At 37.8% G+C, this 18,292-nt stretch overlaps 1 protein-coding gene across 1 annotated transcript in view; it reads right to left on the bottom strand.

Moving 5' to 3' along the window:
- Nucleotides 1-972: 972 nt before the first annotated feature.
- LOC109099864 (AT-rich interactive domain-containing protein 5B) overlaps nucleotides 973-18,292 on the bottom strand; it is a 106,023-nt gene continuing 88,703 nt past the window's right edge. The window contains 2 exon segments of the mRNA XM_042767252.1: nucleotides 973-3,664; nucleotides 10,275-10,464. Of these exon segments, the coding sequence (XP_042623186.1) occupies nucleotides 1,583-3,664; nucleotides 10,275-10,464 (2,272 nt within the window). The 3' untranslated portion in view covers nucleotides 973-1,582.

Here is an 18,292-nt window from a genome sequence, read left to right as displayed (position 1 = left end):
TCCCTTTAAGGTAGCTAGTATTTGTGTTAGATATACAGTATCTTAGCAAATATTATGAAAACATATGTGGATGAACTGTTCTATTAAGTTATAAAACTGTTTATTACTCATTACAAAGTTACATAGCAACCTTGAGTGTTACTCCAAACGGTGTTGGAGTAAATACATTTCTTGAAGTTTAGTTTCTACTACTAATACATCAAAAAAAAAAAAAAAAAAAGGGGAAAAAAAACTTATTTGATTACCCCTTGGAGTTCTGAGTTGCTTTTAAAATTTTCTTGGTACTTTCCCAAAATATTTTGTGCAAAGAAATCATGCTTTTATAATTAAAAACTCTTTTCTGGCAAGTGTTACACTTCATTTTATACAGACGCAAATTTGAATGCTGCCAGCATTTACAGACCTAAAGTTAAAGATATCAAACAATATTTAAAATTTTAACTGTTAGCAAACCTCAAAAAGAAATGGATGGAAAAGCCTGTGTGGGCTTTTCTAAGTGCTCCTAAAATGCGTTTTCCAGAAATGTAGTTTTAAATTTCAGTTGTATGTCCTGATAAAAATTCCTCTGAGTAAGCAAGTTTACACCAGCAAATACAAAACTCACTTTCTGACACTTAAGTAGTCCTGCATTATCCTCTCACCATCCAAAATCGCTCTTTAGCTCCACAGTTCAGAGCAGTCAGAAATTACAGTAGCGAGTGAACATGATACAAAATGTGTTCAGTTTGTGAAGGTTATGTACAAGCACCTCAAGTCCTACATTTGACAAACACATTCCACATTGCTCTGGTGATCAGAAGCGAGTTTGGCTGAGTGTGAGTAGCTGTAAAGGAGGCCAGCAGACAGTGGTCAAAGAAGCTTGTGAAGCCTACCTCACATTGTATCACTGACATTTAAGATTCCTTCAAGGAAAGCTTAGTTTGTTTTATTGACATGTAACCGTGTAACACACCAAACTGCAATACTCTGGTCTCTTTTTTGTGACTTTATCAAATGTGATATCTCATTGCTTAACCCTTGTAGGATTGAAAAATAAACATATAAAACTACCACACTGTTACATTTTTAAAAAATAACAACAACAACAGCAACAAAAAACGTACAGTCAAGAGTAATGTGAAAAGGTCCAACATTTACCCAGGCAGCTCTTGCATTATCGTATCATAGTGTTTCAGATAAAAGAGCTCTCAGAATGGACTGAAATAGCACTGTTGCATTGCACTGATTTGCCACTTGACTTTCCTTTGGATGCCTCCATGGACATCATGCCCATCTCGACTTGGAAACATGTGCCAAGGCAACATGTCTTCGAACAAGCCAACTTAGACTTTCAAACAGTGCGGTGAGAACAAGCCACGATCAGCCCAGTTGGCCCCTGTTCAAAGAAATGTGCAAATCATAAACTTGAGTGGCAAGAAGGTAAATAACAGAAATAACTGCTCCCATGTTAAAACGTTTATAAAACACTGCTATTCATTGGGTGCATATTGTGACCATGCTTGATGGGATTTTCTGAGGAGCATCAAGTCTGAGTTAAGCATGGGCTGGGAGGGTCCGGCCAGGGAATATCGGACTGAGTCACCTAGGAAAGTTTAGTGCTGGGGTGCACTGAAGAGAGTTGAGGGGGACTGAAAGCTGGCTGGGGGTGAAGGGCCGATATGGGGTAGAGGCCAGGGTGCAGAATGTCCCCGTATGAGGTGCCCACTTGGTGCCTGTAAATGTGGGTGGGATTGGCAGCCAGGAACTGTCTTTGCATCATTAAGGAATGAATAGCGAAGGGGGGCATGAGTGGTGACAGAACAGCCTGGTTCTTCAAGTACTGCAGTGGATGGGAGTAACTTGGGGTAACGTGGGAGCCCAAGCTTTCACACATGTCCTGGACCTGAGATACAAATGTCCCTGGATACAGCCCTTGGAACAGGTGAGAGTGCAAGGGGATCTTGTGACCCTCTGATGTATAACTGTTGATGTGCGCCGTGTGAGCAGGTTCTGCAGGCTTCATGGACTCACTCTCAGCTTCTGGTGTCCTAGGTTTCCCTGGGCCGTCTCTTTGTGTCGAGCAGTGCAAGGGTGTCACAGCCCGGATCTTCTTCTCCGAAGGTCCGTTCTCCAAATCCTCAAGGGTCCTTTTCAGTGGCCGTGCTGTGCAGATATTCTGTGGGCTGCTTTTGGTGCTCAGAATGGGCCGAGCCATATCATCGATCTTATATCCCAAGGACTCTTCTCCTCTGCCATTGCGTGCTTTCTCCAGAATCTTTGAGTGAGATTCGAGGACCTTTTTAGACATGGACACAGTCATAGGAGGAACGCGACAGGCCCTGGGATGGTAATCTGTGCTTGAGCTCTGACTGTTGCCTGCTTGAAAGAGAGAAGAGTTTTTAATGTCCTGTTGTATTGTGGGGTGTGGGATGCCACAGAGAGAGGATGTGGAAAGAGGCCGTTTGTGCGGAGAGGATTTTGGGAGACTCAAATCAGTTGGTTGCTCCTCTGTTACCCTTTCTGCAGGAGGTCCCTTTTCTTTCTGATTAAGCCGAGCACTGTAATTCAAACCCACATTGTTGGGATGCTGGCTTGGGGGAAAGCCCTGGGTGGTCTCACAGTCCCGAGGGTAAACGTCTCCATTAAGATACTTGCTTATCTGATCCTTGCTGAGGTGGTGCTCGGTTTGTCGGCTGAGATTGTGTAGGTGAGGTGAGGAATAAAAGTCACTCAGGAAGCTGGGAGCCTGGCCAGGATGAGGCATCTCAGCAGATTTTTCTATGCTGGAATGGAGGTCAGCCCTCATAAGGTATGGCTCTCTTATCAGGGTAGGCTGTGGCTGGGGAATTGGATCTCCTTCACTACACCCCTCTTTCTGAGAGCCCTCTGTTGAGGACCTCCTGTCCTCACTACCTCTGGACTTGAAACTTTGAGCATGCTGGATAACTGATGGCCGTTTGATCATCATGTTGGTCTCTGTAGTGGAAGAAGCCTGAGAGTTCTGCTGTCCAGAAGATGACCCTTCTGTACTACTGCTGGACAACCTCCTACTGACTAATGGAGGTGGAGGTCCGTATGGGTAATTATTACGCAGTCCTCCTGTTCCACTGACTTGGGACAGCATCTTCTTCTTAGCTAATGGGGACATGATGCCAGGATTACCCCTAGGGTAGAGGAGGGGATTAAAATTGAAGCCTGCTTCTTCTTTTTTAGGGGGCTCAGCCCTTTCAGGTGGGATTTCTTGAGATGTTTGATTCTGCTTTGGGGTGGGCAGCACCATACCCACCTGGTTTTGGCCCTCTTTTGGCCTAGACTGTTCAACGTTTGCAAGGGCACTCGGAGGCACTTTGTATTCCAGCATCCCATGCTGCCACTGCTCCGGTGGGTGAGAGTTGGGGCGAGGATGACCATGGTGCAGCGGCATGGCAGCAACAGGAAATCCATCACAATCCTCTGATTTGAGTGGTGCACAATCTTGAGAAAGTGAGGGTAACACATTCCCATTTGCATGCTCGTATGTGTTTAGGAGCACAGGTTGATCTTCATCCTTGATCACTAGTTGTACGCCTTCATCTTCAGAAAGAGGACTCTTTGTTTCTCTGTCCTTCTGGGTTAGAGCCTGGTACTGCTGGCTATCCTGCTTCTCTAACAGCTTCTCCTGGAGCTGTTCCATGTCCTCCATCCCCTACAGACACATATAAAAAATTTACTTAATGGCAGAATTACACAAAGAAACTGCACAAGCATACATTGCTTCTCATGCTAGCAAAATTACACCCATACATTAGTTAAGTCATATTTGGTGACCAAGGTGATACAACATTAAATGATGTAGACCTTTTTAATTAGTATTTTATTTTTATTTTTTATTTTTCAGGTTACTGTATTTTAATGATACTTTTCTAAAAATCCCAATGAGTTTTATAGATTATTATCTGAAAGGGTTTAAACTATTTTTAATGCTTGTTCAATGAACCATAAACAGTTATTACGCATGCACCTGTGGAAAAGTTTTAGTTTAGATATATCAAGCTAATATACAGGTGCATCTCAATAAATTATAATGTCATGGAAAAGTTCATTTATTTCATTAATTCAACACAAATTGTGAAACTGGTGTATTAAATAAATTCAATGCACATAGACTGAAGTAGTTTAAGTCTTTGGTTCTTTTAATTGTGATGATTTTGGCTCACATTTAACAAAAAACCACCAATCTCAACAAATTAGAATACTTCATAATACTAATAAAAAAAAAAAAAAACATTTCAGCATCTTCAAAAAGCTGGTTAGCAGAAGGAAGCATGAAGTGCTCCAAAATTTCTTGGTAATTGGGTGCAATGACTTTGGTTTTCAAAAAACACAATTTACCAACACCAGCAGATGACATTGCACCCCAAATCATCACAGATTGTGGAAACTTAACACTGGACTTCAAGCAACTTGTGCTATGAGCTTCTCCACCCTTCCTCCAGACTCTAGGACCTTGGTTTCCAAATGAAATACAAAACTTGCTCTTATCTGTAAAGAGGACTTTGGACCACTGGGCAACAGTCCAGTTCTTCTTCTGCTCAGCCCAGGTAAGACGCCTCTGATGTTGTCTGTGGTTCAGGAGTGGCTTAACAAGAGGAATACGACAACTGTAGCCAAATTCCTTGACACGTCTGTGTGTGGTGGCTCTTGATGCCTTGACCCCATCCTCAGTCCATTCCTTGTGAAGTTCACTCAAATTCTTGAATTGATTTTGCTTGACAATCCTCGTAAGGCTGCAGTTCTCTTGGTTGGTTATGCATCTTTTTCTTCCACACTTTTTCCTTCCACTCAACATTCTGTTAACATGCTTGGATACAGCACTCTGTGAACAGCCAGCTTCTTTGGCAATGAATGTTTGTGGCTTACCCTCCTTGTGAAGGGTGTCAGTGATTGTCTTCTGGACAACTGTCAGATCAGCAGTCTTCACCATGATTGTGTAGCCTAGTGAACCAAACTGAGAGACCAATTTGAAGGCTCAGGAAACCTTTGCAGGTGTTTTGAGTAGATTAGCTGATTGGCATGTCACCATATTCTAATTTGTTGAGATAGTGAATTGGTGTTTTTTTGTTAAATGTGAGCCAAAATCATCACAATTAAAAGAACCAAAGACTTAAACCACTTCAGTCTGTGTGCATCGAATTTATTTAATACATGAGTTTCACAATTTGAGTTGAATTACTGAAATAAATGAACTTTTCCACAACATTCTAATTTATTGAGATGCACCTGTAGCTCTAATGCGTAGCCTACACTTCTGCAGTCCAGAATGTGAATAGGTAAAAAGAGAAGGGTGAAAACTGAGATGACTGACAAAAAGGCATGAAATTATTCTGTTTTTACTTCAAAGTAAGTTTCAAGGTCCTTGATTTCATGAATGCTTAGTAGTCTGCTTTTGACTGGATTCAGCATTCACTTTCAAGGATGGTATTGATATTATAACCAGTCAGACAGAGGAACTGTTTTTAGACAGATGGGAGAGATTTTGAGATCGAATTTCAAAATGTATTTATTATTCATGTATTTGAATTGGACTTTAAAATTTGTATCTCGGATTGTAAACTTTCAGTATGCCATTCATGGGTATATCTTCTCAAAAAGTGTAAACACTGAGCATCCTAGGCACCATCAAATCATTTCGAACAGTTCTTTCAGATCCATCTGTCTCTTTCCAGCTCAGCCTAGTGAAACTTTGGGGCATGGCTACTGTAGGCTAAAGCTTTAGAGAAGATATTTAGGTATGGATATGATAGTGTTGGGCAATACGCTCCTTAATCATATCGTCCTAACGTCAGCTAGTGAGATCACCGATACACAATATTATCATGCTAATTTACTTAAAGGCGCTGTATGTAAGATTTTGACTCTACTAAAGCATAAAAATACCATAATACAGTATGTTGCAGGTATTTAAGAAACATGCTAAGTAAACATACTTGTTTATCTGAGAAAACAATGCTACCGTCAGTTATTCTCCTTTGCATTCCGGGCCAAAATGTCTGTGTTTGTTTTGGTTTGTGAAACCCGCCCACTGCCAGTTCACCCAATTGTATTTCGGCAACCTGGGTTGCCAGTTGGCAGAAAACACAGCGTATTTCATTTCATTCATCGTCAAGTGCGCTCGTTCCTGTTTGTGTCGTCAATCTGGCAACCTATGTGTGCATCAAGTCTGAGAAGGAGGGGCCGGGTGAAAAAACCCTCTCCAATATTTTGAATTTGGACTGCAATACCTCGTTCAACCACTCGGTGTCAATCCTACATACAGCACCTTTAATTATTTACAGGGTAAATATGATAAAGAATAATCCTAAGGGTGTAATGAGTTTATGGGTGTGGGCAAAGGTTGCTTGTAATATGCTTTATTTTTGCAATTGGCGACATTAGTAGCGCAGAAACTTCAAATTTGCCCTTTAAGTTTGCATGCAAGGAAATGTCAGTCTGCCCAATGCTGGGGAAATTGTGGCTAGGTGGTACTTATGTTGGTTCTAGATGTTCTGAAGAGTTTAAGAAAGCTTTATAATGGCAGCAGAAACCTTGCACACAAACTTGCTGAAGAACGCTGTGAGAACAGCAACTACATGCAAATGGCCAACATCAAAGTCTTTTTCAAGACGCGCATATGTTGTGTGCATCAACGGATGACCTTGCACTTATGCGCACCAGGAGCAGAGGTGTAGGCTTAAAGCTGATACCTCAATGCTTTCCCCATGCAAATAACTCTTCTCTCTGCTTTTGAACACAAATGAGATGAAAGATGAAGCTGTGTAAGATTTGCGTCATTTCAGAGCGGAACAAATCAATGCCAAAATCCTCTAAATGCAGTCTGCTTAAATGAGAGTAGAAAACAGAGTCAGCATGATTGCATAAAAGGGACAGCCGACACCTGCTGCCATCTACTGTTATCCAGAGCATGATACAAGTTTAGCACTTTGGAAAAACTTCACGTGTCTCTAATGAGCAGATGCTTTCCGGAACTTCAGTGGTGACAGTGGTGCAGAGGAGAGGCGAGCACCGCCCATCCATTCGTTATCAGTGTTGGAGGAAGAGATGCACAGATGTTTGACATCAGCTGGTGTCAAATAAAAGGCTGGCTCATCTCTTTCACTCCATTTCCTCAATCAACCCAGATGAATGTGCTACTACTGTACATGTGAATAATCGCACGTTCATACATCACATTACACAGCACGGAGACAAATAGCTTGTTTTTGTAGGCTTGAAAGAGGCATGATTGCCTTGATCTACTATCTGACAACTTTTGAGCACTATTTTATGGTAATTTATACTGTGTGGGCCCTAAATGTGTATGTTAATGGTACTTTTGTACAAGTCGATAGTAAAATAAAAGCATTCTATGAAGAGCAGCTGCACACATGAATAGTAAAATGCTCTTCTTGTCCTTAATGCTTGGTTAGATATTAATGTATACACAGTTGGCTGTTTAAGTGAATGTATACAGACAGGACAGAAAAATACTGGATCCAGTACTGGACCTGTGCCTTAGGTATTGCAGCAGAAATGGAGCCTAATAGACCTGTCACTGTGTAATGTGTCAAACTCTGGCAGTGTAACGTCAGTATTCATGTCTTATAATACTGTGCAATTGAAGACTCATAATATACAGACACGTAGCTTTATTTTAAATTTTATTACTTCTTTCAGAATGTTTATTTGTTCTTTTTTTTTTTTTTTGCTCATTTGTTTTATTGCTGTTAATTAGTTTCTTTGATTATTATTTTATTATCTGTAACCATTATTATTATTACTATTTTTCTATCTTGAACAGTTACTTTAATAAACTGAAGCAATGCTTATTATTAAACATTATAATCGTGATAATTTTTATAGAATACATAAAGGCTATACATCATCATTTATTACTGAGGTACTACTATATATATTTTTTATATTTTAATATTTTAAATTTGTTTTATTTTTGTATGTTCCATTTTTAATTTTTTATAAGGTTTTAGTGATTATTTTCATTTTTTATATTTCTTTTTCAGTTTGAGCTATTTTTAGTACATAAATTTAAACTAAATGAAATGTTGCTTTGGCAACTAGTTGAAATAAAATAAGTTTAAGTTTTTTAATACCTAATTTTATTTGTTAATGTTTATTTCAAGAAACAATTTTTTATGCTTTAATTTTTACTATGATAATAATAATAATAATGATAATAATAATAACTATAATAAGCCTGTATCTCATTTAATTTATTAATTATATATTAATATATAATTTCATATACTGTAAATAAAACTGAATGCTGCTTTAAAATTCAACATGTTCTATAGCATAAATTTTAGCTGAGGTAGCAAAATTGGTTCTGAGTTGTGAGGTTTTCAGTAAGCTCAAATGAGAATGAGTCCCTTTCTGCAATATGCATGGTTTGAATGGAGACCTTTGACCCCTGGGGTCGCTCTCTCTGTCGCCTTTGGACACTTGTACAAGTTAACAGAAATTGCTTTGGGGCCTCAAGCAGCCAGTGACTAGCAGGCAAAATTACCCAGCTGTAACACGCCATGACCGCCCGCTGGCTCAGCACACATTATTCAATAGCCTTGATTGTATTTGGTGCCTGAAGACGGACTGATTTAACAGCGCTTACAATGCTCTGATTCTTAGCAGAGCAACGCGCCTATATTTGTACATGCCCTGATTATACTCCACTGACATGCCGGCCCCCAAGACAACTCCCAACATCTCTCGCTCCAGATTTCCTCTCTGAGATCTATAACTCTATTTTAAGTGTTTTTTCCTCTTTTCATTGCTCCAGTCTTGTCATATCGGCTCTACTTCAAACAGAGAATTCCATTTTCATTTTCTGCCTTGTACAATGTACAATCAATTATCTGGAGAGGCCTTTCAAATTACACAACATACCAGACAGATGAGCTAGGCATGCAACTGGAAAAGAACCTACAACAGCCCTTTTTGTTTCCACACCATAACTTATTAGTCATTTCATGTGCAGTAGAAATGAATACGGATCGCGTAACGGCTTTGAAATGTGTCTAAATTTGACAATTCGAGAGAAATTTTCAAACAGCCCTTTCATCTTCTCTGTAATCATTTGCTTATTCATGTGAAAATAATAACTCAATTTCCATTCCCTTCCACGGTCGTGCTCTCCTTTTTTCATATTTACGCTTAACTGGAGAGACATTTGCAAATCACCATGGATTTATTGGCTTTTAGGGATAAAAATAAGCACACGGTTTCTATAAGAGCAAAACTGTGGCATGCATTGGCCCAGTGCATACTGGTTTCTAAGACGTGATAGGAAAACATTTCCACCGCAGCTGCTCTGTGCACAAAATGTCTTGTCGATTAAAAAAATGGTGCACTATCAAGATCTCCCCTACAATTCATCTCTTTCAAATTGATTTGTGAACAAAACTCAGAGGGAGCTTATGGAAAATGGAACTGGGGGGAAACCTTATGCTCTGCAGTCCAGAGATTCACAGAAAATAACAGAAACGGGCACAGTGTATAAATCGCCTGCAGTCAGTAAGGCAGACAAATAGCATTTGATTTCCATGCTGTACTGCAGCGGTCAGAGCTTCCAAATCAGCCCAAATAATTATGTTAAAACCAGCTGCTCCTGACAGCGCTATTCTCACACGTCTGTGACAGCTTATTTGTTGAGGAGAGGAAAGGCAGCCAGCCTGAAGTGGTCTGTCATGGTTGTTCTTCCAGACAGCTTTTTAGGGACCAGGCACGTATTTTATCTGTATTATTATTCTGCATTTTTTCCCCCGAGCTCTATAGCAGCCCAAAGAAACCATCCACACTGGACAGGAATATACACTACTGGTGAAAAGTTTTTGCTCACCAAGACTGCATTTATTCATTTGATCAACGAAATACAGTTTTCTATTTTAATATATATTTAAAAATGCTTTATATATATATATATATATATATATATATATATATATATATATATATATATATATATATATATATATATCTATATATATATATATAATTGAGAGCCAATAATGTAATGATTTAATGATCCTGAACATTCAGCTTTGCCATCACAGGAATATATTACATTTTTTAATACATTAACATAGAAAACAGTTATTTTGAAATACAGCCTTGAGGATCATAAGAGACTTTTTTTTTTAAATAAAATAAAATAAAATAAAATTTATTTAATTTAATCCAAATGGGTAATGTACCTAAGGTCAATTTTGGGGCTAGTCACTTTTTCTGTAAGTTTGTGTGTTACAAGGACACAATAAAAGACTGACCGGCTCTGGGACTTTAGCTGAAGCGTCCTTTTCACTCCGAGGTTTTTGTTCGTCCTTTGGCCGCTTCATGGTCATCATCTTTGTTTTTACAACACCCTCCTGGACACTGCCCTCCTGTTTTCGGGGTTTGACGGGCGGAAGGGGTTTGTCCTCTTCTCCTTTAGTAAACCTCTCATAGGGTAGGATGAGTCTGAGGGAAAGGAGGAAGTGATTCAGGTTAGTAGAATCAGACTGATTCAACATTTGTTTGAACAACTCCTACTTTAAACATTCCTGTCTTTTTCCTTAACTGTTAATAATAATAACTGATAACATTGTTTCCTGCAGGCTTTATCTGTTATCAGAGACAAACTGAAATTGACTCATGCATGACATCATGAAACAAAAAGACATGTTTCCTTCCTGTGAACTTTACTGTTATAGAAAATGTGGTTTTGTTCACAATATACTCTCTTAAAACACTTTTAAAACTCACTGGTTTATTTTTAACTTCATTTTTTCAACCATCACGAACAAATTTCCAACGCATCTCAAATCACCATTCAATATGTGATAGAAATTGCATTATCATATACAATATAACAAAGCCTTTTCAATCAAATTATTCATTTGTCTTGCTAAGGCTAATTTAATTATCAGCATTTAAATATAAATATTTATAACCATATTCATAACACACTTTTACAAATCTACAGTTTGGCACACAATATTTACTTTGGGGTTTTTTTATGTCAAGAATGCTCTTTACTGACATTTAATTAATCAAAATGATCAAACATACCAAAATTGTGGTTATGTTGGAAATGACATCTGAACTTAGATAAATAAGCACATCATTTTTACACCATAACTATTAAAATGGTTTATGGCACTGTTTGTTTTGATGGTCATGGTAAAACTAATATTAAAGTGCAATGTCATATTTTAAAGTCGGCATTAAATGTAAATTTTCCAAAAGCATGTTATCGATCTGGTCAACAATTCATCCATTCATGTTTATTTTATTTTTTTGTTATTTTTCTGTTACACTCAAATATACATCACAATCCAGAATAAAAGATCCGTCACAACTTCAGTTTCATTATGACTTTATTGCGACTTCAAATCTGTGTCTTAGTCTATGTTAAAACAATAACATCTGTATATATATATAATGGAGGTAGACAGCAACATGATCTGCCTCTCTACTCTTGTAGCTTGAAGTTTTTATAATGTGTCCGATGTGATTAATGAGTCTGGCTGGGAACTCTTGGAGGCATGCGGAATCATAAATATATCCTACATCAGTCCTAATCCAAATACATCTCACATCTCGTGCATCATGATACACGAATGCAAAAAAGAAGCAGTAGGCGAAGTCAAACATAAATTTAATGGAGACCGCTAAAAGCGACAGACTGCTCTATTACAATTGTTTGTGATTTTTTGTTGATTTTCTTTTGTGTCTAAAATTTCCCTTTTTATCACTCCATTCATTCTTGTTTAATAAGATCTGTTGGTATCTCAAGAGGGATTCATCTCCTTTAGTTTGGAGCCGTTTGTTTACTCAACGCCGGGATGTTTGGGGCTCTCTGAGGCGGGACGCACTGAGCACGCTCAGACAGGGGCTGTGCGGGAAAACTATGCCGACTGAGGTTTGGCGGCTGGCCAGTGGCAAAGCTAAGCAGGAGCCCAGAGGGAACATTCATCTTCAGATCCCATTACCAAAAGAGTTTAAACATGTTACAGCTGCTAAAAGTGGAAAACGTCTCGCTCCGTGCAGTCAAATCAAAATAGCAGGCAGCTGCCAAATACCTGATTCCCACTGTAATGTTTCACTTCATGTTTACATAGTGGAGGTATAATAATGCACACAATGTCTTATCTTGTTCACAGCTAATCCTCAGAAATCTCCCTCGTCTGGAACTAAAGGAGTTTTTTTTTTTTCAAACCCCCACAGACTCCTTAGTGAGCTTTAAGCTGTTCTTATGACGACCCAGTTTTAAACTGCGTGCAGAGGGTGACGTTATATTCACCTAATATTCTATTTCGATTAGGTGGAGGGAAAATTGGTTACAGATGTTACTCTTTTAATTTGCCTATATTTACAGTATGTCTGAGTGCTTTTTTTATATGAGTGAGAGTTGAGATAAGAATGGAAATAGCCCCCAGTCACAAGGTGAGAAGTCAGGGAATAAATCATGACGAATATCCTCACTCATTCTCACCACATGACCATTTATGGGAATAACAAGTCACCATTCCCTTCCCATTTCAGTTCACTCAGAAAAAAAAAAAAAAAAAAAAAACACTGTAGAAAATCTTTCCTTGCAAGTTAGGCTGTGTAGTTTTTCCTCAGAGGGAAAATGTTTTTAAGAGGTTGAGGGTGTCTGTGAGAGTTACATTTTTGTTATTTTCATTGAGCTCAGCAGCTGGCAGAAAGACAGCAGTATAACTCCATTTCATACAGCCAGTAAAGGGCATGATGCCAAGAACAGGAAATATGCAATTAAAAGTCCCTTTATGAGAGAGAGATAGAGCTAAGCAAACACAAAAATTTTGTTTCAACATTGGTAGGGATACAGATATACATGTACACAGATATTAGTTATTTTGAAATCCTTATGTATTCAAAGGTTTTTTTTTGCCAGTCTTTAGGGTATTGTGGCTGGATCGATACCAAAATGTTGGCTTTGATACTAAAATGATAATCTTAGACAACAAATAAATAGCCTAAGGTGACTGATGAAATAAAACAGGTACTGTTAAATGTCAATAATATATGATCAGTCTTTTGCACTGTTAATGCACAATCAGTTCTTTTTAAAGCAAACTAAACAAAACAAAACATTTGGATGACACGTTTGTATTTCATACATTTTGAGCTTTCATAACCACAAACCGCCCCCCCCATGGAAAGAATGCAACTTTTCTGTTTCTACCTTGTTATAATATTTTTGTTACCACTATAGCACATAACTCAGCTGTATGCAAGTGATCTGCAATTATATCTACTGTACCAACTGAAAAAGTGAAATGTGAAAATATCAAAAATGTGCTGAAATTCCCATGTTTTGCTTAGAAAAATCCAAATTAAGTGCAGTTTTTTTATTTATACAATGTAAAAGGAGAAAATATTTAACATTTGTATACCTGAAATTGAATTTCATTAAAGAATTGTAAATATTTTACTTTTTGTAAATACTGATTCTTACTGCTGCTTTTTGCTGAGAAAGTGAAATGAGAAAGTATCTAAATTTTGCTGAAACTCGAATTTTGATAATAAAAATCCAAATTCAGTAGTTTTTTATTTATTTATACAATATAAAAAGACTTTTTTATTAAATTATTTAATATATTTCTTTATTTTCATAAAATCTTTTTAAATATTTTACCTTTTTTTTTTTTAGATTTTATACGGATTCTCACGGCTACTTTTTGTTGCCGTTTGTCCTGCATTGTTGGCTGTAACTTTGGGTGTAGTGAAGCATAAAATGTCATTTGACAGTGAATGAAAACATGATACGCAATACTTATATTACATTCAGTAGTAATATTACATGCAATCCCAAAAAGCTGCAAGACAGAAAGCACATCGAGGACAGGAAGTAGGTTTAGCAAGAAAAGAGCAAGACCACTGACTGGGCCGGCCTCCAAAATAAAAATAAACAAATGGAAAAAGGCAAATGCACCATTTTGTCACAAATGGTGTGGTGGGATACATTTCGCTGGGAAATGAACCAAAAACTTCCTTGATTGTCTGAACGTGTACTCACTGTGGGTGTACAAAGAAAAACTTGAAGTGCCACAAGAGCAATCCATTGACAGGACTATTTCCCCTCATGTGGCTGGAAACAAGGCTCATCCCCCTTCCTGTCCCCATTCCAAACATTTCTACAAAGACCTGAGTTTAACCGAACAGAACCGCTGCCAGTAATGTACAAGTGTCATGCTGAGTTTTTCTCCTCATCAGACTTCACTTGTCAGTCCATTACAACTGTCCAAAGCTTCACTGAAGACGGAGCACTTCTGAGGCCATGGGACTCCTCTCAGAACCATGCTTTTTCTTTTTTCTTTTAAAAAATGACTATGCAATTATATTTTGGTTCAATAATTACTTAATGAATTTGAAATGCTTTTTTTTTTTTATCAGCAAACAGGTAGATAGATTTTTAACATTCACAAAAACATTTGCATCCCCTTTTAGAGCAGCTGCAAAGTCATGAAAATGAATCAGGCCGCAGTTCAAGAGCTGTCTGTAATCACAAGCTCTGCTGAAGTTATTTTAGTTCCTCTATTCAGTGCACTGACTGCAACGGTTCATTTTTAGGCCAGATCAACATGTTTTGCAGACTTTGGCAGGGCTCAGGTGTTCTCAAAGCCTCTGTCTCAGCCGCCCGCTTCTGTGATGGAGCAGGAAGCGGCTGCTTATTTATATGAAGGCTGGGCATTCACTCATCACCACCTGCAGATTAAGTTGTGCATATAGTCACATTCATATGCCATTCAAAACCCAGCACTCTTAAACTGAGGCCCTATTTCAGGCTTCCTTTTACGGCCCCATCAGAGAAAGCAGATGAGAGCTGGAATATTAATATATGGTTCACATGTGCTGCAGCCACATATTTTCTCAATCTGGCTAAAATAAAATGATTTTATTCATGAATATCTTGCATGTGAATTGAAGTGTGATTTATTTCTGTTAAATGAGCATTAAGATATTGACTAAAATGAGTTTGGAAAAAATGTCCTCAAATTAAGAAGAGCAATCATACGGAAAGACCATCAGTACACTGAAAAAAAATATGAAAATTAAATTCACTTAGAAATTGCTAGTAAATTTAACAATTACAAGGAAATGGCAAGTCAAATTATAAAAAGTTAAATGATTTATTTATAGCAGAAAGACTGAAATAGTATTTTCTTGTAAAATGTACTCCAAAAATCACTGTTTTATTTACAACTTTGATTTACAACTGTGATATGTTGTTTGTTTGTTGCAGAACTTGCTCCATTTTTGCAAAAAATTAGCTGTTGGAGAAAATGTGTGTCCTTGAGCCCAAGTACTTACCCCAGATAGCACTTTAAAGTTGAACTTAACATCTGCCTCAACAAATGAATCATTTAATTAAGAAATCCAGACCTGTGTCACCTTGAGCCTGTTCAAAAGAATCTTATAGACCGCTAAGCCATCGAAAACATCATTTTTTAGAGACAAGTATAGCCTTTTAATGTGGTGCACTTAATTCGAACACCTTAATTTGTCCACAAAAATGTCACAAAGTGACTCTGCTGTGCAAACTGCCTTCTTGTCATTGATTCAGATGCATAATTGCTTCACGGATCGTGAGGAGAATAAAGCATCCTGTATAATGTGGGCAGATAAGGGCATCATCACAGAGATAACAGCTTGCTGAAAACCACGACGGTGCGCCCGTACACTTTTGTCTGCACGCACTCCTCTCCGTTGGGAAGACTGCTGAGTGGGTAATAAGATTGTGTTGCAGCACCCATTCCCCCCCCCCCCCGGTCCATCCTTATATAACACTAATTTCCATAATAAGCAACTCAGAGAACACTGGACCGTTAAAATTAATCATACTTAAAGAACGCAACAATTATACAAAGACCAGCATTTATGCTCCGCTGAGGTGCTGTTTTTCCTGCCACCCTTGCCCAGGGATGTGTTACACATAAGAGACGTGGGCCATTGGAAAGTGGTGTTTATAAAAATCAAGTGGGCCAAAGAATAAATGCAGATGTGACCATGGTACCGGAGGCCCGGCTTATGTAACTCTTACTGGAAGTCGATGAAAACTAACGGTGTATTATTTCCTAGCAGGGTGTAGAAGACACAGTTGAAGAAGGTAATCTACAGTTTGTGTTTTGCAATTTCCTGTGCAGCAGTGGCTGGTGGGATTATGCAGGAAGAAGCTGTGCTGAGGTCAGTGGGGTTTTCCTGCATGGAGAACTGGCATTTCTGCATGTAATAGGGGAACTGTGAGGGCCTCGCTCGTGCCAGCCTTACAACTTCATTTGCTGCAGCCCTTAACCGCAACCACATGACCAGGGTGGAACCGAAAACCCTGCCAGTGTGTGCCTGATCACAGTAAACTTGAGGCCAATATTAGACTGTGACTAGTATTGACACTGTACGCAGCTGTATGCAGTTGCACAGATGGATGGTATTAAAAAGACAACTTTTTATATTTTTGAGACAGACCTCATTATAACCTCCAGCTGAATAACTCTAAATATAATAGCTGTAGCTGTGGTGTGAAATGAAACTACCTAGAATGCAAATTGCTTTTGAGACTTAATGCAGCTCTCAGTTGTGTTTCATTTAAGTATCTACTTTGTCTCTAGAAGTCCTTAGGAAAAATAGATGAATCATTTGTTGACATACAGTAAGTGTATAGAGCTATACAATAAACAAGAATAAAATAGCTCAAATTACTGTGTCTATTAAAAAAACGGGTCTATGCCTACATTGTTACAAAACTACAAAAATGTACCTATACATAGAGTTCTCTGTAGTTTCCAGCTGAAATGAACACTAGTGGCAGTAAAACACAACAACTTTTATTACTTTTGACACAAATTATGATTACACTTATTTTCACATGTTATGACCTCAGAACACTTTTACCATTTATAAACTAATGCAATTTGACATTTTCATCACATAACCAGCTCCATATGCATGGTTCTTCTAATGTAGTAAACTTGCTCTGTAGCTCACCTGGTACAGCACAGTATTTGTGATGTGGAACGCTCAGTGAGTGTCCCATGAAACACGAGCTCAAAGACTTAAAGAAGTAAGTTAAAATGACATGGTTGCTTCAGGTAATGTGTTTATTTCGTGTTTGCTACAGTTAACACACGTTATTTTCAAAATGTGATATTTTATTTCACCAGATGTTTTATTTCCAAATGATACGTACAACAACCAATTTAATAAAATATTGCCAGATTCATGTTAATCTGTTTTGGACAAAACTGAACCCACTTTTAGTGCCACTCACTGGATATTTCACTTTAAAAGTGTTGTGAAAAAAGCAAGAAACAATATAATATCGTTTATCAAAAATATCACCAAACGCATATTTTTCCAATGAGCCTGGGTTGAAATTATTTCATTTTTAAAACTGGGAGAGTTCATATTAAAATCTCTGACTTTTGCTTGCAGACCTTGGTAAATGGGCAATCTGAGAGCAGTTCGAGACTTTGTCCCAAAGTGCACTCTAGAAAAAACACGTGAGATATTAAAGAAATCCTACTGAGTTACTATGAGGGAACTGAAAGTCGAATTTAATTTCTTCCACATTTATCACCGGTACATATAAAGATGTTCTCTGAAGAGTGAGTCATTCACGCTGGGAGATATTTTCCCCTTTTCTTTCTAACTCGTAGAGCAAATGACTAATATTTAACATGGCAGTCCTGTGAGCGAGGGTGCCGCTATTAGAACAACAACCTGCAATCAATACTCAGGTTTCCTCTGCCCACTGAAATAGCTCATGCACAAATAGTTCTGTTGATTTACATAAGCATTACATAATCCAATAGACTTGCATTTGAAGAATAACATTTGGACATCCAGTGTTGCCACAGCAATGTACAATTATGTAAGTATGATTGTATCAAAAGTACAGTGCGAGTACAAATATGCCAATGTATCATATTATGTAAACTGACACTTTATAGATGTGAGTGGCTTCAGGTTTTAAACAAGTTTTAAACCATTATTAATGTGATTTGATTCCAGGAAAATCCAGTGCATAAATTCTCACAGCACAAAAATAAATATGACACAGCCAGTAATGTCCAGAATGTCTTGGTCATATTTTTATTGTGTTGTGAACAAAGAAAAAGAGAGCTTATTTTAGGACCATTATTTAATTTTTATTTTATTTTTATTTTTTCATTTTCCAAACAAATTTCATTAAGGCATTAGGAAAAGAGATTTTTTTTTCTTTTTAATTGAGCATTTGTTATTTTTATTTTATTAACTATTTCGCTTTTTCATTTTTATTTCA

Source organism: Cyprinus carpio, chromosome A12 (genome assembly GCF_018340385.1).
Source record: "Cyprinus carpio isolate SPL01 chromosome A12, ASM1834038v1, whole genome shotgun sequence".
NCBI classification, from domain to species: Eukaryota; Metazoa; Chordata; class Actinopteri; order Cypriniformes; family Cyprinidae; genus Cyprinus; species Cyprinus carpio.
The sequence above is the reverse complement of the archived record's forward strand: the minus strand, read 5'-3'. Positions and strand labels throughout refer to the sequence as shown.